The sequence below is a fragment of the Pollicipes pollicipes genome, unplaced genomic scaffold (assembly GCF_011947565.3).
Source record: "Pollicipes pollicipes isolate AB1234 unplaced genomic scaffold, Ppol_2.1 Scaffold_4881;HRSCAF=5763_pilon_pilon_pilon, whole genome shotgun sequence".
Lineage (NCBI taxonomy): Eukaryota > Metazoa > Arthropoda > Thecostraca > Pollicipedomorpha > Pollicipedidae > Pollicipes > Pollicipes pollicipes.
This window is the reverse complement of record NW_023596576.1, coordinates 43,496,231-43,518,628: the sequence shown is the minus strand read 5'-3', so window position 1 is coordinate 43,518,628 and position 22,398 is coordinate 43,496,231. Positions and strand designations below refer to the sequence as shown.

Genomic DNA, 22,398 nt, shown 5'->3' with positions numbered 1-22,398 from the left:
ACTGATATGTATGGTCAATGTCTGTTTGATGTTTGTGTAACGAGGAGATAGGACGTATGCTCAGCAATTCCCATGTGTAATTTTCGAGGCACTGGTGATATCTTGCCCCAGCTATGGTCGCCCACTTATTAGTGAAGCAAATGTAAACAGCAGCCTGAACGTTTCAATACGTTTTAACTAGCACCTACAATGACATCTTTATGTATGATGCACAAGGCTATTCCCGGCCATTTCGATCATATCGCGCTCTTGATGGATGATGATGCTTTTGTCGTCTGGTATTCTATCTTACTGCTCCGTGGTGTAATTTGATCAACATGTAATAACGGGCTCATTATGAATTACGATCCATAGTCATCCATCATATTACATTGAAAGCGAAAGCGGCAATTTAACCTGGTGACCTGATATGACTAAAACCTTGAACCTTCACTTGAACCAAAACCGATCAACCATCTACACACTTTAATCTTGCACTCTATGAGTTTAAACGTCTTTTGTGTTTCAAAGCTGTCAGGTTTTTGGTTATTTGTTTTAAAATTGTGACGTACTTATATATATATATATATATATATATATATATATATATATATATATATATATATATTTAAGATGGTTCTAACCATCTGACATCCACAATGTGCCTGTTTTATGCCCAGGCTGCCCATTGCCGTTTAAATCGGCGCGATCCGTTAAGCCTCTACACTTTCTATGCGTTTGAGAATAAAAAATGCATCGGATATTGCCGAGTTAAGCTAATTAATAGTGAAATCACCATAAACAGCGAGTGTTTATAACCAGGCTTCAGCCCCATCTCTGTAGCGGTAATTTACGCTTTGAATGCCAAGTCGCCTTCCTCCCTGGTGCTTGTTCGAGTTTGTGTCCATCGACAAACGTAAATTTGCTCCAGGCTTTTTTTAACCATGCTTCACACCAGCATCATACTTACACAAGTTTGGTTGGATTCATTTCAAACCGCAGTCAGATGATATTTAGCGTCCTTGATTTGTTCTACCAGCCAGTCCTTCGACGGAGCCAAAGTTTGTTTAGGCCTTGCTTAAACGATTCATAATTTTAGTTTTCACACAACCTGCGAAAAATTAGTACTCTCATACCATATTTGTAATCCTTGCGAATACAGCGCTGATAAGATATTGTCACGTGTTCATATTGTCCTGGGTGGAAGGTCATGGAACAAAACGTTGTTGAATGGAGATAACACCACCACCGCGCACCCTCTTCTCAAAACGTCCAAACTAACGCGATCAGTGTCACGAGTACTACTGGGCAAATAAAAAAACTACCTGTACCAAGAAAGTCACAAAACAAACCGTGCTAAGTAAACATGCCTGTCTACGTATTTCGCTAAAAAAATTGGGCTTCTGCAGGGGCAAACATTTGAACACATTTACCTCCAGGTTTCCATCTTAACACAAGAACATTATGCCAGGCAGTTTCGGCATGCGTCCATGACACATTTGAGGTACATGTTTCAAATACCTGTCATCGCCTTCCCACCGCTCCGGTTTCGGAGCATCCCAGCCGCAGCCGTGCGCCTGGATCCCAGGGGTTCTACGCTGATGGAATCCTGGGACCTTTTTGTGCGCTTCTGCCAGCAGGCGACGCTGCTTTGGCCGTGACAGTCATATTGATGCCCAGAGAGACGCCGACCTGTTCCAGTGATTGTAGCTTGTGCCTCGTCCCGTGCCCAGCGCGCCAAGTGCAGAGATTTATCTCACAGACGTGGGAACTAGCTCGATGGGAGCGCACTTCGGGGCGGGGAGGGGGATTTAGCACCGAGCTCATGGCGGTGAGTGAACAGAAACGACTCAAATTATCTCTGAGCCCCAACTGGACATAGTCCCTCGATTGTGTATTTATCTCATAGGGCTACACCGTACAGAGATTGCCTGACGCTGAGATTGTTATTCGCTGAACTTTATCCGCACAGAGGATGCCCGTTTCGAGATTCCCTCATGATGGGCCCGTCCGTTCTGAGGTTTTCAGACGCCAAGATTGTCCCCTGATGAGAACAGTTTTGTCGAGGTGGTCCGTACCAAACAAAAACCACTTTGCTGGAGCGATCTGTCCCATCAGGGCAGGTTGCCGCGAGCTGTGGCCAGGAGGAGGGGGAGGGGGGGGGGGGGACAGCTGCGCAGGGCGCGTCAGCTTCGCGCCGCGCCGCCGCGCCGCCGCGCCGCCGCCAGCCCGCCCCGGCCGCGCCGCCGCCTGCTGTATTGATTCGTCGGGCCGTGATGTCGGAGGGTGCGAGGAAGTCCAGCGTCGCGGCCGCCGGCGCCGGTAAGACAGCCGTGTCTTTTGTGCCGAAGCCCCGCGGCTGTACGGTTTCCCGAGACGCACGGGACCGGCCCCGCCAGACGCCGTCTGCAGGCAGGCTCAGTCGGAGAAGCTTTAGGTTATGGCCTTTGAGCCAACGCAATAAGGGTCTGGTGCCACTCAGATCTGCGCTTCCCCAGCTGCACTGCCGTTATACGAGCACTTGCCAGTTTGTTCAGGTGCTTTTAGTGGCCAGATGCTGTTAAATGGGCACCGCAACCCTGTGCTCTTTAATTGACGACCGCTTCTGTCTCCATTCACTTAAGTTGACCTGTGATTTTGTGCGGAATTGCTGACTTTTATGCACTGGTCTGTGATCAAAACCTACAGTGTTATCCACCACTTTTGGGCAAGAGGCTCTTTCCTGCAATGCCACCAGTCCAGACTTGGATGACGGTTCTGAACTCATTCGTCTTAAATAGCAGGCATTGTTAGTGCATAGGAGGTGTTCTGCTAGCTCCTGTAGCAACATCGAATCATATTACAATTGCATTAAGTTGCCGCACAGTACTTACATGAGCAAACCATTAACTTAATTTCAAACTACGCCGGGATACAGCTCAACCGTGTGCCAGGTAGATAAACGGACAGGCTCGCCCAGTGCAACGAAGCTCAATTAGGGATTTGCTGTGGAGGCTTTGTCGGACCGACTTCCCTTTGGGCAAACCGGGGCAGACCGATCCCACCAACCTCAGTCTGATTTAGGTCTCTGAAGCTGGCAGTGCGCATTTCGCATTTACGTGCCTGTGTCACTTATTTACAAAGCCTGAAACTGCAGGCATTCTTAACTCTCAACTCATCGGCGTGGTGTATACTCCCGAAACCGAACTCGCCGCTTAAAAGGGATTGGGCCTATCGGATAAAGTTTCTAGAAACCGTTTATGAAGAACGTTGAGGCATACTCTCCTCATTTATCATTTTCATTTACGGTGCGATAACACTTCAAAGCTTTGAACTAAACACAGATTCAACTTGCTACGAATTCCGCATGAAAGCGGTTTGAGTTTTGGACTGTCAGTCCTGTCGAAGCGCGATTAATTATGTTTTTTGGAGTCAAAACTTTATTTTTTGTAGGAAAAACAAGCTAAGAGTACTTTTTCCTTCGCCAACATCTGTACGCCAGCACACGTTGCTTGTAATAGCTTATGTATTGACCGTTCGTACAAACCTTGGCCGCTAAATATAATAACTTCTTACGTCAGTCCATCCTTGCTGAGGCAAAACAATCACACTAAATGTTTTCGCCATTATACACTGACCTTCGTATTTATGGCGCTATATAGTGTGTAGCGTCTTTAGTATCCACTACATACATTATGCATCCTCAGTTGAATGCCAACTCAGTTCAATGTTAAACTAATATCGACAATCGAGAAGACGGAAGATGTTAGAAGATACTTGTTATCTAATGCCCAGTGTCCGTCGACGAAATACGAATGTTAGGTGCAAAATAGATGGATTGCATAAATATCATAGTTAGATACAAATCGTTTGGAATCGCTCCCAAACATTGCAACTACGCCACATTTTTCCTTCCAATGTAAAAGCCCGCATATTCTGCGAAATAAAAATCTTTTTTGGACCAACGTTTGGCAACCGTTAGACTTGGTGATAAGTTCGTCGCAACATTGAGGCGCGTGTTCGTGACCAGTGATGGAAGCAACCACATTCAACAAGTGTTGATTGATATAAGATGCAAGACAATATTGACCAACGAGCTCAACATCATCCTGTATTAACACGCGCCCAGGTGGCCGGCTAGGTACCCTTCGCTCGGGTGGCGGGGGGGGGGGGGCAATTTGACCCCTCCCTGAGATCTCGGGAACTAAGAAAGCTAGACACACCAAATTTACAGGGTGTCCTTACCTGTACGCGAACTCACTTAGGTCAAAGTTTGGGCTTCCTAGGTCATGATCTTCAGGTCATATAAGCCAAAACAAGGACAAATTCCAGGTTGGTCTCCAAAGGGCCCCCAGAACGTAGGCAACCGCTTCTAAGCAAAAGGTCAAAAGCCCATTTGAGGTCAGTGACCTTGTTTCACTTTTGAAGTTCATGGTGACCAACATCATACAAAAGTGCTCTGAGTTTTGCATTTGAATAAGCGACAAAGATTACATTAGGCAGCATGTTCCCAAAACAAAGTGTTGAGCCAGGTCATGTTAGGTCAATGACCTGTTATGACCTCTAAGAAGTCAATGGAAGATGCATAATGCGGTTCCTGCAGTCAATAAATCCGAAAAGAGCACCACAAACTATCCATACAGCAAGCCCTAAAGTAGTAAATCAGGTTGGTTGTGACCCTGGTCTGAGCTTCATACCTGACCTTAGGTCAGCGTCATTTGCTCATTCAATATTTGTGGTGTCTAAGAAAGCATCTCAGAGATGTATGGCTTTGTCAAACACTCCGTTATTGTATCAGATTGAATGATTCCCTAGAAATTGCCTTCGCTGAAACCATGCCCTAACTTTGACCTGCCATAGGTCAGCGACCTTACAAGGTACATTTAAATTTGTATGTCAAGCTATCCGCTATTTAATTGTCTACGGCTATGCAAAATTTGGAGCGACTGCGCAGCGCCGTTCGGAAGCCATTCTGGAAAAACCTTCGGCGGTCAATTTGACCCCCATCCGAGCGCGTGTTAAGGTGCGCGTGGAAACCAAAATCCCTTCTAGTTCGTCCTAGTTCGTTGTTGAGGAAGCAAACGGATAGCTATCAATATCTATCGTCGTTATCATCATATATCGTCATTATTTTCAGAGCGGGTCAGTATCTCGGTATCGGCCAGCGGTATCTCGCTGGCGATCTCGGTATCAGCCAGCGGTATCTCGCTGGCTGATGTGACGCTCAGGATGGAGTTGAGCTTACCGCACTCGATCACTTATCAACAGTTGCGTCTGGTGTTCTAGAGCTGGAATGTATGACTAAGCGGATTGATGACGGCACAGCCTATTTGGCCATGGGATAAGCTTTGAGAAGTCTTGACTGACGTACATGCTCTCTCCCCCCTCCGCCTCTCTCTCTCTCTCTCTCTCTCTCTCTCTCTCTCTCTACTCTCCTCTCTCTCTCTCTCCTCTCTCTCTCTCTCTCCTCTCTCTCTCTCTTCTCTCTCTCTCCCTCTCTCTCCTCTCTCTCTCCTCTCTCTCTCTCTCTCTCTCTCTCTCCTCTCTTCTCTCTTCTCTCTCTCTCTCTCTCTCTCTCCTTCTCTCTCTCCTCTTCTCTCTCTCTCCTCTCTCTCCTCTCTCTCCTCTCTCTCTCTCTCCTTCTCTCTCTTCTTCCCCACTTCGCGTCTCCTCCCTCCCTCTCCTCTCCGCTCCGCTCCAGCATCTGGTGACAATCAGTGACCAGTCTGTCGGGGGATTGAGACCTGTCATTCTCACCGTCGTACACTGACAGACACCGCCGATATCACGGCCGGTCTACCGCCCGCCGCCCGCCGCCCGCCGCCCGCCGCCTCCGCCTGCACCTGCCAGCGGCCCACCGAGGCGGCGGAGGCACACAGAACACTTTGCGGTACACCGCTGCCGCTCAAACCGCCAGCACACCCCCGGGTGCCGCGTGCCCTGCAGCCCGCTCCCGTCAGCCGCCGCCGCCGACCACGGGCAGCGCCCCTCCCCGTCTCGACACCGAGCGGGCGCCGCCGACACGTGCCGCGCCCTCGTCAATATCGCCGCCGGTGCCGCGCGGCTATTCCGGCGGCGCGGCGGGCGCCTGCCTCGCGGCTGTCCGCTCGCAGCTCGTGTGCCGCCGGCGCGGCGCGCTCTGTGACGCCAGGGGAACGCGCCGCGACCTGATGGATGGCGGCCCGTCGCCGGCCGGCCGGCTGCCACCCGATCCCTGGAGCGAATCCCGGGCCGCGCGCCGAGCCGGCCCGGCGCCTGCCGGGCACGAGCCGGTGTCAGAGGCGGCCAGGCACGGCCGAGACCGAGCCGACGTCGGCACGGGTAATCGCCGGCGCTCTCCATCGATGCGGGGAACAGCTGCGGCCATTAGCGTCACGTACTGTCACATGAGCAGCGGCAGTAGCGGCAGCGCAGTGCGCTTCTCCTCGAAGGAATTTGACCAGATGCTTTGCGGTTACTGCTTGGGGATCAAGGGCCTTTTATGCAAAGCTTGTTGTAAAGATCCCAACCTGCCACCAGCCAAGCGGAGCAATGTCAGTTCATCGGACTAGTTTCGCGGGCATGTTTTCACGTTCCACGTTCTACCTCAACAAACTCCGTCCCCCTAATTCGGGCCGGTCCTCTCGGCCTGCTGCCAGATGGCTACCAGAGATCAATGACATGGTCGTGGCTGGTCTGGTGTTCAACAGCAAGTCTGTCACTGGCTAGTCAGTGTCCGAATTTCACACACTCACACCCACACAAGTCACGCCCAGTACCCTGGCGATCATCAGGTGCGAGTTAGTAATTACCAGGTCGTTTTACCAGAATCCCCTTGAGTCTCACTAGCATTGGAACATGAGGGCGTGTCAGTCTGCTCCGACCGTATCGCAACAGACATGATGCACAACAGCCATGCTGTTAAAACTATCCTACGGCGGAGCCAAAAGACAAAACCGGGCTATATAACCGAGATCGCACCGCGGACCGCGAGACCTAAGACCAAATTTCCCGGGGATCCCCGCAATAAACCGTGCGCAAGGATGCGCTTTTCAAGGGAGCGGGGACTCAAGGTGGAAGCAAAAGCGCACGGCTTCGCAACCATGCAGTCAGCTGACCAGGCGCCTCACACCCAGAACGGCGTACAAAGTGTGCGCAGCGAGATTCCGCCAAGCAGAATGTAGCATTGGCAGTGCCCTTGACGCTATCACCGACGAAAGGGGCGGATCGCTGTTACGCAGTAGTAGTGTTGTTGATGTCATCGTCAAGAAACTGCCCACATCACTCAAATAACAGGTGTGGGTTTTTACAATATTGACTTCAAGTGCATATTCTTAGGTAAGGATCCTGTTGAGAACATTGCGAGAAACCTGAGATCGAGCCGCCAGGCGCCGTGTGTTTTTTGCACTAATGATTCATAACAAGAAAGTTAAAAAGTCCACAAGTGGCCCGCTTCACGTAATGCTGCACAGAATGAGCGCGTGTGCATAACCAGTTTAAAGTGAGCCAGCACAATTGGTACGATATCATTGTGTAATAAAATATATCACTTTGTCCTTGAAACATCCTTTTAACCCCCACCCCGCCCCCAAATTGCAAACTGCTTGTCACGAGCACTTGGTGAGCGCGGTTTCGGGTCAGGTCTAGTAGCCCTACATTTGGAGAAAAACCTTGTGGGAAACTTTGCGACTCACTGGGAACCAGAATCAGGAATCAAAACATGACTGTTTAAACAAACCTTCGCCAATTTTTCATCTCTATAGATTATCACTGCAAGGCCGTCATAATCTTGTGGAAACAGCAATCGTATTTTAAAACCTCAAAAGTATTGAGTTTCGAATAAAAGTTTCCGCCTATTTAGAAAATTCTTGTTAGCACTTGATTGATCTATACATGTCTTTGGGCATGGCCCTAAATGTTACGACGTCTCGCTTCCTTTCCAACGAACGAGTGATCCCCTCTCCGCCCCAAAGAGGACTTGTCTAAAGTGCGATAAAGTGGCAAATGTAGACTTCAATTAGATGCATCTGGTTTGTCGTTCAGGCCCACAAAATACCTCATAGTTCTCCAAAATGTCTTGTTTGATTTTGGGGGCCGTTATTTTTCGCAAAGTGGTCGCGTGATTTTGCGGTTAGGTGTACTAAGCATGGCTGGGAGGAGTTACAAAATTATATCATCTAAGACTACTTAGAACTTTTAGCTAGACACCCCGAGGTTCCCTTAAAGGCCATCTTTAAACTCCAGGAATAGGATCCAAGTAATGGCGTATCAGCGCACAAAAGCCCAGCCCGTCCTCCTGAGCCACAGGGCACCCATTCAATAGCCTAATCCACCTCAGCCATTACCTGCGGCCATTTCGAGCCGCCACACCATAAATACATTACCCCCGTCCTACTCAGCCTGGCCCCACTCAGCCCGTATTTCCGCCGACAAGGACGCACAGCAGGCCTGGCGTCGAAGATGGCCGCGGCTGTCAGGTCACTGGATTGGGGGAGTGTGTCGTGACGCAGTGCCCCCTGACGGAAGCCTGCTGCCCGTGGGCTGGTAGGAGACGGCAACTGCGGGGTCGTCGGCAGAGCTGGGCTCAGCAAGGCTTGTAGGAGTGGCAGGTCACGTTTGGTGGTGATTGCGCGCATTTGTCCGTCTTGGTCGGTAGCTGTTCGCGGCACGTAGATGTGGGAAGATTCATTGCGGAAGTCCGCCGCCTCGTGCGATTTATTCTTGGCTTTAGTGATGACTTTGTAAATGTTGTCGTTATCGTTAAAACATATCTGAAGATCTCTAGTGATGGGACCGATGATCAGAGATTTGAGATTCACAGGAGCTATAGATGCTCGCGCACATTCGACTGTTCTTGACATCTGCACACGGCAAGGGCGGTGTAGAAAGAACACGAGGACATACAAAATAATCGCCTGTCTTCCGGTGGCAATCCGGCCAAAGTGCAAAGATCATCAAGGTCTGGGAAAAATCGACTGTCTATGTCTATGTCTAAGAAACCCAGTCACGCAGATTTCGCGTCTCACGATATGTTATGAGCGTCTGTTGGTTGCCGCGGTGATATCTCGCCTGAGTGGCTGTGAGATGTGCTGTCTCCGTCGGCGGTGGATGTGACTGTGTTATCCCGCCTGTCTGACCGTATCCTCTTCTCTTGTTGCCAGATGGCGGCGGTGACAACGGTTTGTGTGGTCTGCTGCTGACATTCATATCATGGCTACTGGTCATCGTCACTCTGCCATTCTCTCTCTGCGTCTGCTTTCGGGTACGTCTTCCTCCTACCAACACTCGCCACCGCCAAAACCCAACCGCACTCGCCATCAAAAACCTCCAGCGGCACTCACTACCAAAGTCCCTTATCGACACCGATTACTAAGACTTGCTGCTCCCGCCCAACACCAAAATTCCCAAGCAGCACCCAGAACATAAAATACCAACGCCACCATTAAAACTCTCGCTCGCTAGAACGCTCGCCATTAAAACTCATTACATGTGCTCGTCATCAAAACTATCCAACCCCATTCACCATCGAAATTTAAAACGGTCTTCCCTTCCGAAAGGTCTTGGCGGCACTCGTCATAACAAAATTTCCATCGGTACTCGCAACGAAAAGTCCACTGGAACACGCTATCGAAAATCCCCGTGAGTACTCGACGCCAAAGGCCTTTACCTACATTTCTTACGAAAAGTCTGACACTGCTCGCGAATAATCTCACCGAAAACCCTTTTACCGCAATCATTTCCCGCAAAAAGTACAGCCCGCACTCGGCATGGAAAGATTTCCACCGGCATTCGCCAACCAAAGTCCCTGCCGGTAACCACTACTGAAAGCCCCCACCAGCACTCGCTGCCGGAAAAATGGCCCGAACGCCTCCTGCGGAGAGCTCTCATTCTGTGCTCCCAGCCGGCACCACAATGGGCAGATCACACCGATTAACTCCACCGAAGCGTCAATCACAGCCGACCATCCCACCCGGCACTACTGACCAGCATAAGGCGTTTGCACGGCAAAAAGGCGCTGAAAGGCAAGCCAAAGGTCACGCATTGAGCCTATTGCGTAGACATGTAGCTGCACGCTACGGATTCCACATTTCTGACGAACGATGGCGTCTTTGAGAAGAACGATATTTATTAACACAATGTTGGTGTACTGTGTCTTCTTCCTAGAGCTATTATGGACATAATGTTCAGGATTAAATCTCATCCACCGCGATGGTTTAGAGTTTTCCCCATCAAGCAATGCTAAATCTTTTACGGTTTAATTCGCCCTGTGACGAATTGCAAAGAAGTGTTGTGCTGAACTTCTGTTGTGCAAAAACAGCATTCCTATGTCTAAGCTGTTTCAATCTGTCCAACTCCAGGTTGGTGTGACGTTCAGTGCAATTCGGGGCATTTTGGACATTTCATTTTTTCTTAAATTAACAATCGTCTTGTTCCCTTCCAATCCCTTCTAATGCCTCCCTTTAAACTACATACCATAGGTCTCTTTAAATTTGTGCTATTCAGCTTTTATTGTAAGTTTATCATCATCCACGCCGTTTGAAAATTTTCTAGTATCGTCTAGTTCAGGTCATCATTTAACTCTTGATCCATTGATTTTTTAATGAGTTAAGCACTTGATCTTCAACAGTCACCAGCGATACACTGTTTTCCAAGTATATGGGTAGCTTGTATGTTCTGCTAGCGCTATACTGGGCGTGCCGTTGCGTCTGCTCTCCTAAGGCGCGCCTCCGGGCGCAGCCCGCCCATGTCATGTCATGCTCTGCCCTGCAGAGCTCTTTCCCGCCCATGGCATGTCATGCTCTGCCCTGCAGAGCTCTTTCCCGCCCATGGCATGTCATGCTCTGCCCTGCAGAGCTCTTTCCCGCCCATGTCATGTCATGCTCTGCCCTGCAGAGCTCTTTCCCGCGCATGTCATGTCATGCTCTCCCCTGCAGAGCTCTTTCCCGCCCATGGCATGTCATGCTCTGCCCTGCAGAGCTCTTTCCCGCCCATGGCATGTCATGCTCTGTCCTGCAGAGTTCTTTCCCGCCCATGTCATGTCATGCTCTGCCCTGCAGAGCTCTTTCCTGTCCATGGCATGTCATGCTCTGTCCTGCAGAGCTCTTCCCCGCCCATGTCATGTCATGCTCTGCCCTGCAGCGCTCTTCCCCGCCCATGTCATGAATGCTTGGTACTTTGATTTTTGTGCGAGCACATGCCTATGGGTTTTACGGCCCTCTTGACACGTATGGAATATTTTATGGATTTCTCAAATCTCAAAACATATAAACATATCAAACTGTCCTCACCGCAATGCAAGCTCTTACGTGGCGCCTAGGACCATGAGACACCAAAGTGAGGCCTTGACGCGGGCAGTATTTATTTGCGATAGATGCTGCTTTCCCACTCACCCTTGCTGGCGACGCTCTGCTTCGAGCTAACCGACCGCTTGTTCTTGGTGAGCTCTTGTTTGCGCAGGAATCTGCTGCATCACAAGCTGTAGGGAGGGCGACAATGAGTTGCAGCTCACAGCGTTTGTGTAGCAGCGGTTCTCGTAGATGAGGTCGATGACATCATACGCGAGAACTTGTGCTTTAGAGCCTGATACAAGTCCGAGTTTAATCGTGTGTGCATGGATGGGCATTGCAAGTCTTTGAGTGCATTTTTCTACATCAATATAGACATCAGGGCGTACGACAGCCTCATAGTTACCGGAAACTTAAGTATTATATATATATACATATATATATATATATATATATATATATATGTACGCAGTCCAGAATGGCAATTGCCGAGTGGGATTGCGCACCTCGCCGTCTCGGTCGAGACCCGCCCCAGCATAGTCCGAAGCACACGGGTCACACGGTCGCCACGATCAACGGCCGAGAGTTGGCTCTGCGGAAGCGCATGCGGGCGTTCCGGAGTATCGCTAGCGTGCCGTGACAGTGACACCTGCAGCTTGCCGTGACACTGACGCCCGCAGCGTGCCGTGACACTGACACCCACCGGGCACTGGCCCTGGCCATGACTGGTCCGCGGGCTGGAGGATGACCCGGCCGCGCGTCTCCCTCAGGTGGTGCAGGAGTACGAGAGGGCGGTCATATTCCGCCTCGGGCGCCTCGTCTCAGGCGGCGCCAAGGGTCCAGGTGAGTGGCTGGTGCTGACGTCGGTGACGGCACCGCTGGGTGGGCAGCCCCTGGTGATTGGTGCTGAGAATGGTGCCGCTGCCGGTATTCCATGACACGGCGAACCTCTTTTGCATAGCTGGTAACTACCCAGCGAGTACCCAGGGTCCTGATATGAGAGGTGGAGAGCCTTTATTTACCCCTGTGAATACCAGGTCGGGCAGTGCCACTGGGAGAGCCCTCTTGTTGTAGGTCTTTTGTTATGAGCCTTCTTATTACGAGCTCGCCACGCCAGTGACCAGGCTAAGTGGTGGCTGGGGGCCATTGTCGGGGCAGTAATAAGGCTGAGTACCCGCTGAGCGACGGCTGGAAGTGGCGTTTCCACAGCGGTAATGGCAATGACCAAGATGCCATTTGGTGCTCACTGTAGAGTCAGCAGCCCCGTGCCACAGACGGCAGCCGCCGCAGCCACGGCTGCATACTGTCGCTGCCGTGGGTCAGCGGTTATGTTGTGCCGCTATCGTGCGTCAACAACAGTGTACGGTCGCTGCCGTGGGTCGGCGGCTATGTTGTCCCGTTATCGTGCGTCAACAACAGTGTACGGTCGCTGCCGTGAGTCAGCGGTTGTGCACTGCCTCTGCTCTGGATCAGCGGCTGTATGCCGTGGCTGCCGTGGGTCAGCGGCTGTATACTGTCGCTGTCGTGGGTCAACAGCTGTGTTTTATCGCTGTCGTGGGTCTGCGGCTGTGTGCTGCCGCTGCCGTGGGTCAGCGGCTGTGTACTGTCGCTGCCATGGATCAGCTGCTGTGTGCTGTCGCTGCCGTGGGTCAGCGGTTGGCATTTGGAGACATCGCTCCTGATGCTGATCAAGCAGAGCTTGGGGTGTTCGCGACTCGTTGTCACCGCGTAGTGCCGCCGCCAGCCAGTCGGTGGTCCACCTCTGACCCCACGCGGGGTCATGGGTCAACCACCACGCTAGTCGTGTCATACGTGTTTTAACGCATGAGCTGCGCCACTGCTGTGCAGAGGAAAAATGTCAGAGCAGAGTCTGTTTTCGTGTCATCAAATGATTGAAATTCTTTTCGATACGTCCGTAAAAATAGCGAGCTTAATCAGAGTCCGGGGAGCGGCGTTGAAAAATTTAAAATGCCCTGCTAAGAAACATGGCATTTTAATAGCAACATCGATAGCTTTGTCAAGGCGTCTACACGGATCCGGTACTTGACCATGTGCTCGAACTGATGCATGACACATATAGTTGCCAGTCACACGAATAAGTATTAAAACGTGATATACATTGCACGTGGGCGATTTAGGAATAAGAAATGAGTTGCAAAAAACATCATCACTTGAAGGGGCCGTTATTTGTATTTTCCATAACTGTGAGTTATCGCTACTTGACGACTGCAAAGCCCTCGGCTAACGACAGGCATAAGCATGAAATGTAAGATTTTTACAGAACACATGAGAGTCTCTGAAAGCCGACTTATCGTAATGTAGCTATGGCATGAGTGCCCATGTTCCATCTTCCAGTCTTTGTATCACAAGAAAGGGTTATTCTAATCCCTTCGTTTTTGCACGCCTAGTGCAAATAAAAGTCTCAGTAATGACTCATATCAAGCGAGTTTAAAGCTCGATCGGATATTATCAATAACAATTTAAAGTGAAATTCCTCCATATTCCGATTCTGGTAAGACAATAAAATTTTAAAAAATGGATGAGGTTATAAATGGGGCTGAAAATGAATTATTCCCAACCCTCATGCTATCCATAATGGAAGTTCGAGAGGCCACATAGCTCTTATTTTAGTTCCTGTGTCGGTATCTCTCGCCTTATACTGAATATCTTCTTATAATCTTTATAAACGCTTCTGTGTTCCGTATCGCAGGCTGTGTTCCAATGGTGCTGAACACGGCTTGCAATGCACCAGGGGATAGGTATTGGCTAAGAGGATGCATCCAGGATCATTGGCATGTGGTATGAAGATATGTAACGTTTCCAGCAATGCTGATAGTAAGAGGCCAGCATTACTCATGGTTTTGGCTCTTGGACGTATTAACACATCCCATCTAATATTTCAGGCATTTTCTTCATCCTGCCATGCATTGAAAACTACACCAAGATCGATCTGCGCACATCGGTGTTCGACGTACCTCCGCAGGAGGTGAGGCTGGGTGCGCGGCGTCGGCGTCCGGCGCATCATCGTGCGACAGACCGCCATCGCTGGCGTCCGGTCGCACCATCGTGCGACAGGCCGCCATCGCTGGCGTCCGTCCGCACCATCATGCGACCGACCGCCATCGTTGGCGTCCGGTCGCACCATCGTGTGACGGACTGCCGTCGCTGGCGTACGGTCGCACCATCGTGCGACAGACCGCCATCGCTGGCGTTTGGTCGCACCATCGTGCGACAGACCGCCATCGCTGGCGTACGGCCGCACCATCGTGCGACAGACCGCCATCGCTGGCGTCGTCCGCACCATCGTGCGACGGACCGCCATCGCCGGTCAGGCTTGCCATCGCCGGTAATCACTGCTGATGCCGGAACGGTGACAGGTGCCAGACTAAATGCAGGTGATGAATCGTCAGTCAGGTGATCTCGAATCTTGATGAAAAATTAGCATTCGCCTTTTCCATTCTGTGATGAACCACTTTCGTCCGAAGGAAAATGATTCACATCACGTTGGTGACACTTCTCGTATGAAAATTAAGAGAAAGTTTACTTTAGACCCATAGACCCGAGCGCCGCGACTTCCATGTATTGAAATACACTTTGTAGTGCATACCGTGTGCGGCGCGCGTGCTGATGGCTAAGGGTTAGATAATTATCAAATCACTCTCACGTTTACCTGTCGCCAACAGTGTCATGTGCCCACCAGACAAAAAAAAATGTGTTGTCCATATTGCCATCATTGGGTAGGAAGTGTATGTGAACGAACACCGTGCGGTTTTTTCGCGCATCTTGCAAATGCACAACGCAATTTCGTCTCTATCGGTGGCCGTTTATATGGGGATATTCTAGGGGCATTTCACAAGCCACGCGCATGTTTGCCTTTGGTGGCCAATGGCTTTTAACAAAACAATCGAATGGTGCATAACCATAAGTTTCGACTACCACGGAGCCAATAATTTCTAAATTTTGATTGTTTTTGTTCCTTTTATATGTTGCCCTCGTGGCCTGCGCATACTTATCCGTTATCTTGTCCGTATGTCCTCACTCGCCAGAAAGGCGCAGCAAATAACACCATGGGCTGTTATTCATGTAGAAAGTGGAGATATTCCATTTTAATCTCGGGCAGAAGATTGCCTTCCAGGTCGCGACGGAAAGCCATTTCCAACATCCAACCGTAGTCTTCGTTTAGAAAAATGAACCGCCTCGATTTGGAAAGCAATCTGATCCAGCCCTAGATGAGATATACATCATACCACTCTCGTAAGTGCAGAATATTCACGGAATGGGTGTTGAAATAGTGATTGATGGGGTCAAGTTGCGGATTCACCCGCTGAATTCTCGTAAAAATAAATCTAGTGTGGATTCATCACCTCACTGTAGATACAATTCAACGCCGTTTGTGCCTGCTTCCATCGTGACTTTTCATAGCTCTGGCACATCTATCACAAATTCGATAACGGTAATCTCATTGATTAATGTACTTAGTAGAGCAATCCATCTTCCTGGACTGACAAAGTTAGTCCATTCGCATGGGTGTACCTGAATGGTGTTCCTTCAACTTTATAGCAGTGCGCTGAATAACCAAGCAGTTGTGGCGCCCTAAACCCAAATCAACAACTACGTTATCGCAGGCCATCAACGACGAAGGCTTATGCGAGTGCACCGCCATTATAGACCATTCAGTTCATCTACAGAATGTCGGCATGCTTGAATAACATACCTTATAACAAGCGAACCAATTTCTGTTGGTATATCGCCAAGAGATATCACATGCTAACACTTCTGACCTCGCCGATACAAACAACGCCATGTCCATTGTAGTTTAACTAGCAGTTTTGTATATCTGTTTTGCTCAGACAGGCCTTAAGCCACATCCAATGCGTTTTTTTTTTTGTATTTCTTAGACCGGGAGGCCAGACAACAGGCTACGTCTTCTTAGCTTGTACAATTCAGCGCAAAGCAAGGGTAAGCTACGACACGTTAATTTGGTGACACGTTAATTTGGCGAATGATGTGTTAATCCGGCGAAAGATGTCCGGTAACAATGCAAGCAATAGAACCGATAGCAAAATTGCGACCATCTGGCTCATTTCATCCAACAGCAAATAAAAAGTAAAACATGAGAAACACATTTTTCATGTGTAGAGGGCGTACCAAGACGACCGGATGCTAGGACCACGGCATCGCAGCAGAAACTTCCCCGGGCCGCTCCCAGCAGCAAAAGGCGGGGAGCCGCCCGGCACGACTTTGGCCGTGTTAGACAAGCAATCTGGGATAAGTCCAAGCTAGACAAGAATTGTTCGTACTCATTTGTAGCAAACCACTACGCATTTCTCAATTCGTGGCTGGAGAAACGTTTGGCAAATGAGGAGAACAAGCACAAACACGTTTTGCACATGTGTGGTTGGGCAAATCTCTCGGCAGTGATGAAAACCTGCACGTTGGCAATTGCGCAGGATTCCATTTTGTTATATTTCAGTATTTAACTGTAACTATCTAAATGCGTCTCGCGTATAAGAGCAAGGAAGTGCATCAGAATGTCAAGACGCGAAACGCTGATGGCTGAGGCGAGTGTGAATGGGAGCATGTCTGTGTGTTTGTGCAAGTACTCGGTGTCGCTGGACCCATGCCCCACTGTGCGCCGAGCCCCGCACGCCTGGCGCGGACTACAGCTCTGACGCGGCCCGTCTGGCGCGCGGCAGGTGCTGACCAAGGACAGCGTCACTGTGTCCGTGGACGCCGTGGTCTTCTACCGGGTCAGCAACGCCACCATCAGCGTGGCTAACGTGGAGAACGCCCACCATTCGACCCGGCTCCTGTCCCAGACCACCTTGCGCAACATGCTCGGCACCAAGAACCTGAATGAGATCCTCAGCGACAGGTGAACGGGATGGGCTCGGCAGGCGGGGGGGAGGGGATAGATGTGAGGGGCCAGCGTGACAGACTCGGCAGGCGGGGAGAGCGGGATAGGTGTTGGTATCTCAATAAGCAGGATAAAGGTGAGAGCTCAGTGGATCAGGAGCTAAGCCGAGCAGAACAGATGTGGTGCAGTAACCAGCCAGTTAAAGCCGGCTGGTAAGCCGCCCATGACCGGCCAGAGGCCGTTGGGTTGTTTTTGACGAGTTACTGGGTCGAGCGAAGCAAGAGAAAGTCAGATTCTGCCCACAAGGGAATCCAAGAGCGTTTGGTGGGTAACATATCATCAGGACGGAGAGTTCAGATGCACGATGTCACCACACTATTCCAAATCACCAATCAGCGCCGTCTCACCATACGGCCCTGCTCTGTCTGTGCGCCGGATCGAGACGCCGCTCGATGTTCACTCTGATGTCCTTTTCTGGCAGGGATGGAATATCAGCGACGATGCAAAACTCCCTAGACAGCGCCACAGACAGCTGGGGCATCAAGGTGGAGCGCGTCGAAGTGTGAGTGATCACATGTCGACAGCTGTACCACCTTCGCGGTTAGCTCACGCACGACATGCACCCTAAGCGTGTGCGTGGAAGCTCGCGGAGGAAGTGTTCCACATCGCTGGATGACGGCTCAGCCTTCGGCCGCCCACAGCCCAGCCCTGCTCCAGATGCTGGGAAAATACATGCATGGTCTGGGAGACACTGTATTCGCGTATTATGGCCGCCGAGAGAGCAGTTCAGGGCCGTTCCGATGTTAACAGGAGACACGTGCCGCGTCTCCTGCCGTGTGGGCGTGCTATCATGGACAGGAAGGAGGCGACATGCCTCGGCCGCTGACGTGCTTCGTCTCGGCCGCCGACGTGTATCGCCTCGGCCGCCGACGTGTGTCGCCTCGGCCGCCGACGTGTGTCGCCTCGGACGCTGACGTGTTCCGTCTCGGCTGCTGACGTGTTCCGTCTCGGCCGCCGACGTGTTCCGCCTTGGCCGCTGACGTGTGTCGCCTCGGACGCTGACGTGTATCGCCTCGGCCGCCGACGTGTATCGCCTCGGCCGCCGACGTGTGTCGCCTCGGCCGCCGACGTGTGTCGTCTCGGCCGCCGACGTGTATCGCCTCGGCCGCCGACGTGTGTCGCCTCGGCCGCCGACGTGTGTCGCCTCGGCCGCCGACGTGTGTCGCCTCGGCCGCCGACGTGTGTTGCCTCGGCCGCCGACGTGTATCGCCTCGGCCGCCGATGTGTGTCGCCTCGGACGCTGACGTGTTCCGTCTCGGCTGCTGACGTGTTCCGTCTCGGCCGCCGACGTGTTCCGCCTTGGCCGCTGACGTGTGTTGCCTCGGCCGCCGACGTGTGTCGCCTCGGACGCTGACGTGTTTCGCCTCGGACGCTGACGTGTTCCGCCTCGGCTGCTGACGTGTGTCGCCTCAGCCGCTGACGTGTGTCGCCTCAGCCGTTAACTTGCGGACGTGTCCCGCTGGCAGGAAGGACGTGCGCCTGCCGGTGCAGCTGCAGCGCGCCATGGCCGCTGAGGCCGAGGCGACCCGCGAGGCGCGCGCCAAGATCATCGCCGCCGAGGGCGAGAGCAAGTCATCGCGTGCCCTCAAGGAGGCGGCCGACGTCATGAAGGACTCGCCTTCAGCGCTGCAGCTGCGGTACCTGCAGGTCAGTGGCCTCTGCCGGCACACCAGCATACAGACTTTGTCGTTGGTTGCTAGTCGACGTGGCGCATATAAGTGTGTCAGACCCGCTGCCGCCGGCCTGACGTGTTTCTGTGGAGATCGGTAAAGGCCTTATTGGTTTGCCCTTTTGCACTAAAAAGCCAGTAAGCGAGAACGCCGCTTTTGAGCCTGATTTTGCTGCCGTGCCATACCAGCAATGTAGGCGCCTCGCTCCATGAAGCGAGGCGCCTGATGATTTGGACACCACAGATGCAAATAATGACGTCTGAATCGCCCCTGACCCCTTGACTGAGTCGTACCTCCAAAGCCCTTCCACTCGAGGGAAGCCCTGACACGCCGCGCCCCACCCCGCAGACTCTGAACTCGATATCGGCTGAGAAGAACTCGACCATCATCTTCCCGCTGCCGATCGACTTCATGTCGCAATTCGTCAATAAATAGGACCGGGCGGCGCGGCGGCCGCGGCCGAGGCCGGTCGACCGCCGCAGCTTGGTCGCTCGCGAGCGGCAGTGAGCGCCCGGCGGCCGGAGCCAGCCGCAGCGCTGCCGAGGTCCGCCGCGGCCTCCCCGCCCGCTGGCCGGCGCATCTGTGATAAGGGCCGTCGCGCCCGATGTCGTCCGATGGCGCTCCGACCCCCACCCCGCCGCCGGCCGACGCCCCGTGGCAGTGCAGCGCCGGGCCGTCCGTGTCACCGCACCGGCCCTCCGGCCCGCACCGTCAGTGTACATTGTTGTATCATCGCTGTCCGGTGTAAAGAATCTCACAAGCCTGGAGAGCTTTGCCATCCATGGGTTTAACCTAGTCCAGGCGACACCAGGAGCTGGGGAGTGTCCACTATCTTCACGCGGGGGGTTGGTGCTGTACTAGTCACTGAGAAGCTGCGATGCTCATCAGAGAACGCGCGTTATGCCTTCAAGTTTGTCGCGGGCCGGAAGTTTATGGCCACGTACTCTGTTTCTTCCGGATATCGGACTCTTCGGCGGCACCCAGGGCCTGCTCATAGGCGTCAGCAGTCCCCGATGCCACCCCTTCTGGAGGAAGGAGAGTGGAGAGTACGGGACGCACTGTAAGCTTAATGTGCGATGACCGGTGTCTGACCGCTTGCTGCGTCTGGCGGGACAGTGAGTCAATCACTTACCTCCGATTGACCTGTCAAGAGTATTTCCCGAGCCTGAACAGCAAGTCAAGGCATTGACTCGCGCCACGAAGTCGCGTGCGCACCGTCCTACGCTGAGTCCAGCCAGTTTCCGCCGTGGTGGACTCCTGAGCCTTCCTCAGGAGGACGCGTCAGTCCTCATGACACAGCTCCGGGCCAATCAGGCGTCCGATGCGCTCAGGGCTCGAGAGGCGCGACGCCTGTGTGAACGGCGTCTTTCTGAAGCGTCTGACTGCAGAGGCGACCCTCGGCCGCCCAGTGTCTGGCCCGCCGCTGGAGCGTGGCGTCGGCCCCTCCGAAGTGTCTGACTGCAGAGGCGACCCTCGGCCGCTCAGTGTCTGGCCCGCCGCTGGAGCGTGGCGTCGGCCCCTCCGAAGTGTCTGACTGCAGAGGTGACCCTCGGCCGCCCAGTGTCTGGCCCGCCGCTGGAGCGTGGCGTCGGCCCCTCCGAAGTGTCTGACTGCAGAGGCGACCCTCGGCCGCCCAGTGTCGGGCCGCCGCTGGAGCGTGGCGTCGGCCCGTCTCGCTCGCGCTGGGCGGCCAGACGCCGTCCGCGCTTAGCAATCACCGACCACTGTCGTCGGCAGCTCGACACAATCAGCGATGGGAGGCTTTGCCGGCCAGCTTCCCCGGCCGGTCGGAGAGATCGCGGTGTTCTCGATGGCGCCTGCGGCGGAGCAGTGTTTTGCTTCTGGTAATGGCAGGCTGCGTTGTGAAAGTTCGAACCGCACAGCTGCACAGGGTCATTTCTCTGCGGACCTTGCGGTGTTGTGCACACCTCGGCCTCGATAGGCTAGCGCGAATCTCTGACAGCAATTCACGAGCAAAACGCACTTGTTCTGCTTCTGAGCAGGGCATCCAGAAAGAGCCCAGGGGGCTTGTGTTGTCTGCCAATAGCGCACAACACATCGAATCGCGCGCCAACTGCGCATATTTGCAGCCCCGACCCAAGTGACAAGCATGGCGGACGACACTCGTCCGTAAAACCAAAGGCGCACGCACACCGTGGTCAATGGCGCGTGGCGAATTGACCACAACTTCGATCTCTTCGTCGGTACTTATCGGATACGCATTAGTTGTCGCAGAACAGTTGGCGGCCATGAGCCGACCTTCTTCATCGACACACGTGGGCGATCAATGTTCCTGGATAAACCGCGGCCATTAGGCTGGCTTGTTTGTCCACGCATGAGACATGCATATACACAAACACGCACGCGATCAATGTCACTGTCACATAGCGTTTCGACTGGTGGCTAATAACAATCGCCGAATGTACTGCATTTATTTCCGCATATTTAAGTAAAACGCCGTCTGTCTCCGCTAGAGCCAGGTCACATGGTAACGGGGCAAGATAAAAAAATGTCATGGGTGTGAGCCGAAACCCCGTGCGTGTAGCTCGGGGGAGCGTCGTAGGATTATCGATCGGTATTTTGGCACAGTGCAATCTCACCGTTTGCCGTTATCGTTGTTCGTGTACCGATGTACGTGGCAAATAAAAGCGCGCCGCAATGGTCATTGGCGTCGTTTCTGTCGTCCCGATGAGCTGCGAGCAGCACTATCTCGTGCAGACAAGAGGCATGACGGTACTAAACACGACACGGGCGCGTCGAAGGTCAGGCATTGGACGGAGGTGCCGCGCCGCTCTGCCAGTCACAGTCGCCCGCCGGCAGGCCGGCGCGATTATTTTGTCCCTGGCGGCGGTCCAAGCAGGATTGGGGCGCGCATTGGGCGTGCAATCGGCAGCGCGGTTGTCTGGCGCACCCAGCGACCACCGGCCTCTGAGGCCGCGGCCCGCTCGGTCCTCTGGCGACCGGTGTCCACACCTTCCGACCCGCTCTGGTCTGAGGTGGCCAATCACGTCACACCTGTCGGCCCGCTCTGACCTTAGGTGGTCGATCATGTTACACCTGCCGGCCCGCTCTGGCCAGATGAGGTAGTCGCCCCCCCCCCCCCCCCCCTCCTCCCCAGCCCGCTCTTGCCTAATAAGTCGATACCCCTCCCCCAAACACACATACCGTGACCCCACGGCCACTGAGAGCCGCACGCCACTGTCACGCGAGGGGACGGCCTCCTCTCACTTGGCCCGGCCCCCGTGACATGAGTCGGCCGAGCCCTCATGTCTGGTCGCCAGCTGTGGCCGGCATCCCTACCCATCCCGGCCCGCTGTGGCCGGCACCCCCACCCCTCCCGACAGCTGTGGCCGGCACCTCCAGCCTTCCCAGCCCACCTCCCGCCCGCCCCCCTGTGATTGGCAGCCTCACACCTTTCGATCCGCTGTGGCCAGCACCTCCACCCCTCCCGGCCTACTGTGGCCGGCACCTCCACCCCTCCCGACCGCTGTCGCCGGCAACTCCAGCCCTTCCAGCACACCTCCCGCCCCTCTGTGATTGGCAGCCCACATCTTTCGATCCGCTGTGGCCAGCACCTCCACCCCTCCCG

At 53.1% G+C, this 22,398-nt stretch overlaps 1 protein-coding gene across 1 annotated transcript in view; it reads left to right on the top strand.

The window, feature by feature from the left end:
- Positions 1-19,301, top strand: part of LOC119101012 (band 7 protein AGAP004871-like) — a 45,073-nt gene extending 25,772 nt beyond the window's left edge. The window contains exons 3-9 of the mRNA XM_037224254.1: positions 9,099-9,199; positions 11,993-12,065; positions 14,126-14,208; positions 16,919-17,097; positions 17,561-17,641; positions 18,606-18,786; positions 19,158-19,301. Coding sequence (XP_037080149.1) covers positions 9,099-9,199; positions 11,993-12,065; positions 14,126-14,208; positions 16,919-17,097; positions 17,561-17,641; positions 18,606-18,786; positions 19,158-19,244 — 785 coding nt within the window. The 3' untranslated portion in view covers positions 19,245-19,301. The remainder of the gene's footprint in view (positions 1-9,098; positions 9,200-11,992; positions 12,066-14,125; positions 14,209-16,918; positions 17,098-17,560; positions 17,642-18,605; positions 18,787-19,157) is intronic.
- The last annotated feature ends 3,097 nt before the right edge of the window (positions 19,302-22,398 follow it).